Source organism: Lissotriton vulgaris, chromosome 1_1, assembly GCF_964263255.1.
Source record: "Lissotriton vulgaris chromosome 1_1, aLisVul1.2, whole genome shotgun sequence".
NCBI lineage: Eukaryota > Metazoa > Chordata > Amphibia > Caudata > Salamandridae > Lissotriton > Lissotriton vulgaris.
In genome coordinates, this window is record NC_141685.1 from 176155772 (window position 1) to 176163195 (window position 7424).

At 47.0% G+C, this 7424-nt stretch overlaps 1 protein-coding gene across 1 annotated transcript; it reads left to right on the forward strand.

Moving 5' to 3' along the window:
* The first annotated feature begins 4345 nt into the window (after nt 1–4345).
* LOC147738057 (uncharacterized) lies at nt 4346–5896 on the forward strand. The gene is made up of 2 exons (XM_086952107.1): nt 4346–4697; nt 4950–5896. The coding sequence occupies exons 1-2, from the start codon at nt 4346–4348 to the stop codon at nt 5894–5896; spliced, it is 1299 nt and encodes a 432-aa protein (XP_086808233.1).
* Nucleotides 5897–7424: the final 1528 nt, after the last annotated feature.

Consider the following 7424-nt stretch of genomic DNA (forward strand, 5'->3'; position numbering starts at 1 on the left):
GGAGAACAACTGGATGGGGAATGCCCTAGCCTTCAATCTGTGATGATCTTTGGAGAGGAGGTGGGTCTCTTGGAGTAAGCTTATGTCCGCCTTAGAATGCTCAAGGTAATGTAGTATAGCCCTGCGATTGATTGGGTTGTTCAGGCCACGCACGTTAAGGGTAAGGACTTTAAGAGAATTGTGCGCCATAAGAGATCTGGGATCGAGGAAAAACGCAATGCATGGCGCTGGTCATGTTGTGCAGCCACTAACCTATTAAGGTGGAAGGGAACGTAAAGTGGCCAGCGATATAGAACAGGACAGTTCGTTAAGGGCACCCAGGGGAGGTGGACGAGGAAACCCAAACCCAACATAAAAAAACCCCAAACAGTTCCAGTAGCACTAATGTCTCAGCCAACAACAAAAAGTTCAAAAATGCAGAAAAAGCCCAGTCTCTAGGGTATAGTCCACCAACCCAGAGGAGCCGGGCAGTCGTTGAGTGAGGGCTCATAACGTGACCAAGGGGAGAGGACCAGGTCCCCCCGCCATCCGCCAGAAATCAGAGTATCGCAGCAAGGGTACATAATGGCAAGTGTCTTACTCTGTGCCGGGTTTCGTTCTGTCCAGGGCATCGGCTGCGGAGGCGAGGGCCTCCTGTTGCCCCCTCACAACATCTGCCTTATTCGGCTTTCGGACTCGCCGCCTCCTACTCTGGTTCTGCCATCCTGAGGGTGTGATCTCGGGCCCAGGGTTGCCGTTGTGCCGATCATCGTCCTCATCATCCGGCACCATCCGGCCCAGCAGCTGACAGGACTCTGTGAGAGAGCGCATCTGGTGAAGCTTGCCATCAAAGCGGAAGATGAGACGGAATGGGTGCCCCCAGGAGTAGGTGATGTTGTGTTGTCTAAGGTGGTCCGTCACCGGGCGGAATTGCCTGCGGCTTTAGGGTGACTAGGGCTAGGTCCTGGTACAGCACAGGAGAGTGACCTTGATAGGAGAGAGGGTGGAGGGTTATCGCCTTTGTCAGAATGGCTTCCTTGGTTTTGAAGTCCTGCAGGCATACTAAAATGTCCGCATGGGGGCTGTTGGGCGCCCTCGGGGGTCCTACTCTGTGTGCTCTATCCAAGACAATTTCTACATCCTGAGCAACAGTGAAGATATGGCGAAAGAGGCCCTGTGTGAAGACAAAGAGATATTTGGTATCCTCCGTCATCTTTACCTCTGGGATCCGGATGTTGTGTCGGCGCGATCTGTTCTCGAGGTCCTCCACGTGCGTTTGGAGATCCAGCTATTGATCTTGGAGCCTCAGTATCTCCTGTTGGAGCATTATCACCTCCATCGTGGTGGAGTCGTGCTTGGTATCCAGCGTTGCGACTCGCTCCCCCACCTCATCTACGTCTCTGCGTATTTCCCACATCTCAGCCTTCAGATCCGTCTTCACTGTCAGTATGTCAGCCCTGAGAATGTTGAAGAGCAATTCTAGGAATGCCTTAGTGATAGGCTCCGCTCCGGCCCAGCTCCACAGGTCCAGGTGTCGCAAGGGGTGTTGTGCTCCCAATCTCCGGCTCCACGGGTTCCACGGGCCCTCGACTAGGAATGTGGCCCCCGCCGTGCAGCAGATGGCCGAGGCGGGCAGAGGCCGCGGTGTTGAGAGCTGGCCTCGGCGGTGTCCGTCACGGGCTGCCCCTGTTGTTATGTGATGTGTCAGGAACTGCCCTGGGGGAGGCCACGGTCCTCCATAAGTTGTGCAAACGGGCAAAGCTGGCCCTCCTCAAATAGTGCCTCCGTGACCTCCGAGTCCGTCCATGCTCCTACCATGGCGCTCGTAAAGTAGGAGACGCTGCGTGGCCACCCCGCTAGTGGCAGCCGTGGGGAGTAGCAAGTGGTCCTCGTTGCCATGCGGTGAATTTGCAACATACATTGGCGGCTCTCGGACACCTGCAAGGGGTAGGTCCAGCAGGGTTTGATGCCAGGGAGCAGCAGCCAACAGAGTTCCGGGATGGGGCTGTGCGTTGTATGAGTCACCCCGGAATGTCTTCCCGCCGTCCAATACGAGAGCCACTGAAGTTGCGCTGCTAGGAAGTACGATTCGTAGTCGGGGGCACCCAGGCCCCCCTGTGTGGTGGATAGTCTAAGTTTGGCGAGGGCTATTCTATGCCTACCATTTCCCCATATAAGGGTGCGGAGCAGCGAGTCCAGTTCGTGGAAAAAAACTTCTGGGAGGCACCACCGGGAGGTTGGTGAAATAATGCAGTAAGCGAGGGACAATGATAATTTTTGCAAGGGCTGCTCGCCCGATGGGGGCTAGTGGGAGGTGTTTCCAGAAGCCCACCGAGGCGCGGATGCCAGCGAGAACCTTGCCATGATTGCCCTTAAAGATGTCGGTGGGTGAACGATACAGGCGAATCCCCAGATAAAGGGGGGAAAAAAACCTAACAACTGATAATCAGGTTGAATAAAATAAACACATGAAAGTACACCTTAATTTCATTGCCCTTGATTCATACTCTGGACCATAGTTGAGGGATAGGTCTAGGCATAGTCCTTGCAACACACAATAGATTTGCGTGCGGCAGAGGCCAGAACTCAAAAGTCAGGATACAAGATACAAGTAGGTGGTAACTCAGGGCAGGGGAAAACACCTGTTGTCCGTGGAGGGGAAATTCCCATCTCAAAAATCTACATTAAAAATTAATTAATAGTATTCTTTTTTAAATATCTGTTTGGTGCCAGTTCATATGACTTTAATTTCTGCTTTGGGATTCTCTGTTACAAGTCCATAGTGTACATGTATCCTTTGTGAGCTTAATAAAATGTTGGAAATTCTACAAATCCTCACTCCTACATCCAAGTACTCTCAGGCTACCATTCTACACTCTGCTCTGCCTGAAGAACAGCTCAACATTTTCAAAATTCTGCAATTCTGCATTGATATGGCTTGTAAATTATTTATGGGGAAATTTACATGTATTATGTATTAACTATTTAATTTTAATACTATAGGTGATTGAAATTACGGACGAAGAAAGCAAGATTTAGCACCAGGCAACTGAATGTTAATGCCATAAGAAGGATTATTTTGAAAAACTGAAGGACATCCAGCATTCTAAGTTTAAACAATTTCCAAAATCTAGGTGTGGCGAGGAAGTGGGAGCTGAGAAAAGTACTATACCTGTAAGTGAAGTCTCAAATTTAGCATTTCATTAACACAGAGCAAAGTCATATCTGTCCACACAGCATCAGAAATAATCCCAGAAAGACCAATCAAAACATCCTCCTCTGAAATATTATCAGAAAGACGAATTGCGTCAGCATGACCGAATAACGTTCATCAAAAGCACACATGATCTAAAGCATCATGTAATTCCAGAGAGGAAGCACACACTGCATAAAAGAAAGATATAACAAAAGGTTTCTTCTGCAAACCATCAAAGAAAAGACTCTGAAAGAAGACTCCGAAGCTGACACGTTAACAACCAAAAGATTGGAAAATCGCCTTTGTTCAGCAACCGTTTTTAACCAGTTACACAAGTTTGAGACTATCTGCCTCGGGATATAACACCTCGACCCACTCTGGCGAAAACCTTAAAAATCCACCACTTTATTGTTTTCATGACCATCTCAGATTGTTTCCTTTTTAATGTGTACTGTTCTGTAATTCTATGTAAATCGCCTCAACATTCTGTTGTGCAGGAGTGATATGTAAAAACTGATTGAATGAGCACCGTTGCGCTATAGCTAATGTAAATAAATCCTCGTCTTCAGAACTACACCTTACACCAAACATAGAAAGGGTAAAATTAACTGATGTTCTGCGACTGGTGAGCCACAATAGTACTGTGCATGTTCTAATGTTCTCAGTTACAGCCATTACTTCAGTGCAAAAAGGTACTTCTCAGTTTAATCATTAAATATCAGACTAACACCTTATCACTGCATTGCTAAGAACCTATACAAATAGATTTGAGAAAAACTTCAGTCACAAAATAAGTTGCTGCCGGAGAGGCTATAACCAAAAGACTATTATCGGCTAGAAACATTTCGACCGGTGTTACAGGGCTGCATCCAGACATATTTTGCTCAATTCAAGTGTTAAGAAGATTACACACAATTTCTTCTACAGATAAATACTGAACATTATCTAAACAAGCCCGACTCTAAAATCGGGTTCACTCGTACCGTGGCATATAAGCAAGAGAATACTAAATGTAACTCTAGGAATACACCTTATAAAAACACGTGCTATGAGAATAAATTCAGTTTTCAAACCTGCCTCAATCAAAGCAAAATAACCCAAGTTGGGGAAATAAGTTACCTGTGCCAAAAAAGATTCAGCTATCAATCTCATCTCACTGAATTTGAGAGAATGCACACTGGGAAAAACATCTCTCAGTGCTCTGAATGCCAAAAAAGTTTCAGCAGTAAATATTATCTCACTGAGCATATAAGAATCCACACTGGAGAAAAACCTTATCAGTGCTCAGAATGCCAAAGAAGTTTCAGCAGTAAATATTATCTCACTAAGCATATAAGAATCCACACTGGAGAAAATCCTTATCAGTGCTCTGAATGCCAAAAAAGTTTCAGCAGTAAATATTATCTCACTGAGCATATAAGAATCCACACTGGAGAAAAACCTTATCAGTGCTCAGAATGCCAAAAAAGTTTCAGCAGTAAACATGATCTCACTAAGCATATAAGAATCCACACTGGAGAAAATCCTTATCAGTGCTCTGAATGCCAAAAAAGTTTCAGCAGTAAATATGATCTCACTAAGCATATAAGAATCCACACTGGAGAAAAACCTTATCAGTGCTCTGAATGCCAAAAATGTTTCAGCTTTAAATCTAGACTCACTGCACATGTGAGAATCCACACTGGGGAAACGCATCAGTGCTCTGAATGCCCAAAACATTTCACATTTAAATCACTTCTAACTGCACATTTGAGATTCCACACTGGGGAAAAACCTTATCAGTGCTCTGAATGCCAAAAAAGTTTCAGCAGTAAATCTTATCTCACTGAGCATATGAGAATCCACACTGGGGAAAAACCTTATCAGTGCTCAGTGTGCCCAAAAAGTTTCAGCAGTAAATCTTATCTCACTGAGCATATGAGAATCCACACTGGGGAAAAACCTTATCAGTGCTCTGAATGCCAGAAAAGGTTTAGTATCAAACGTAATCTATATCGACATGCATTAACCCACTCTGAGGAAAACCCTTATCAGTGCTCTGAATGCCCAAAACATTTCAAACTTAAATCACTTCTAGCTGCACATTTGAGATTCCACACTGGGGAAAAACCTTATCAGTGCTCTGAATGCCAGAAAAGGTTTAGTATCAAACGTAATCTATATCGACATGCATTAACCCACTCTGTGGAAAAACCTTACCAGTGTTCTGAATGCCCAAAACATTTCAAACTTAAATCACTTCTAACTGCACATTTGAGAATCCACACTGGGGGAAAACACTCTCCGTGCAAAGTATGCCATAAAAGTTTCAGGCGTAAATCTTATCTCACTGAGCATATGAGAATCCACACTGGGGAAAAACCTTATCAGTGCTCTGAATGCCAGAAAAGGTTTAGTATCAAACGGTGTCTATATCGACATGCATTAACCCACTCTGTGGAAAACCCTTATCAGTGCTCTGAATGCCCAAAACATTTCAAACTTAAATCACTTCTAGCTGCACATCTGAGATTCCACACTGGGGAAAAACCTTATCAGTGCTCTGAATGCCAGAAATGTTTCATTGACAGAAACAGGCTCACACTGCATATAAGAACCCACACTGGAGAAAAACCTTATCAGTGCTCTGAATGCCACAAGTGTTTCAGCCATAAATCTGGCCTCACTGCACATGTGAGAATCCACACTGGTGGAGAAACACCAGTGCTCTTTATTTTTTGACCATTTTTTCTGTATTTATCCACATTTATTTTTTGCCACACGCAAAAAACGCCACTACAGCTAGTATTTTTCCGCATTTATTTAAATTGACAATGCACGCCTGTGAGGAATTCACGTCCCCGACCCAACCCAAGATGGCCGCGGGATTGGTCCCGGCCGGAAGTCAGGTCGGCATTCCAGCCGTAACCACAGAAGGCGCTGTATCCGCTTTGCGGACACAAAAGACGGCGTCCACAGCAACCCGGTGTGCTGAGCTGGAGTGGGAGACGGACGGATCCGGAGAGATCGACGAGAGCACCTGGAGGCGGAGAGTACAGGGAGGCGACATCGGCGAGAGCGAGGACAGCCCGGAGGACAGCCCTGAGGACAACCAGAGCCCGAGGAACCAACCCGAAGACCTCACAAGAACCCCAGATAAGGCGAGCGAGACCGGCCCCCTGAAGGAACCAGAGGAGGCGGGATCTCACGATACCACGGTCACCTGGGACCGTGGCAACAGGCAAGTGACGGGGGAGACTGGGGGCTGGTTCAAAGGGTGGTGGAAGGGCCGCCTGAGCACAGCACTGCGTCACTAGCACTTGAAATCCCTCACTTAGGCACTACACCGTTAGGGACCTGTGTGTGTGTTTTTGCACTAAATTCCCCCCCCCCCTCATTACCTGACAGAAAGGCAGAGGCCTGACGCCTGTTTTCTTTTGTTTCTTTTTTATGCTCCCTAACCCCATCTGGATTTCTGGAGGCCGGTCGACGTCTTCTACACCCGAAGAAGGGATAACGAGTCCATACCTGGGACAGAGCGCCTTGTTTCCTTAGAGACTTCCTTCTTTTTGTTGATTCTTTAGCTGTACTCAGTGACTGTGTAACTGACCAGTAAAACTTACCTTGTTTCATGAGCCATCCAGATCACTCAAAGCCAAAACGTACCAATAAAGCTGGTAAACCATATCCACAGACTCGCTCCTACCTTCGTGTGCCTAGTAGCCGGGGCGGAAGTCCTGACAGTGGTGTCAGAAGTGGGATTGCGGCCGCGACCCAGCAGTCGGAACCCACCACGATGGAGAACGTCATTACTCAGCTGGCGGAGGGACAACGCCATCTACAGTTGATGGTGGAAGAACAGGGAAAGCAAGCCCAGAAAGACAGAGAGGAGCTACACGGAGCCCTCAGAGACCAGGCATCCCTACTAGTTACCAACCAACAAGTACAGGACACGGCCATTCTCCGGCTATCAGACGTAGTGGCCAATACTAGGATCCATCCCAATGTACCCAGTGCAGTGCTACAGAAATACCAAACAGGCGAGGATCCTGATTTTTTCTTTGTGAACTTTGAAAGAGTGGCCACCACAGCTGCCTGGCCTCCCGAGCGTTGGGGACAGTATGTTGCTCCTTTGCTATCCGGAGAACTGCAGGCGGCCTACCAGGCAGCCAACCCAGACGGAAGCACCCCCTATGTTGAGATCAAAAGAACAATCCTAGAGAGATTAGGATACGATACCGAGTATTATAGGACACGCTTCCGGAAGGAG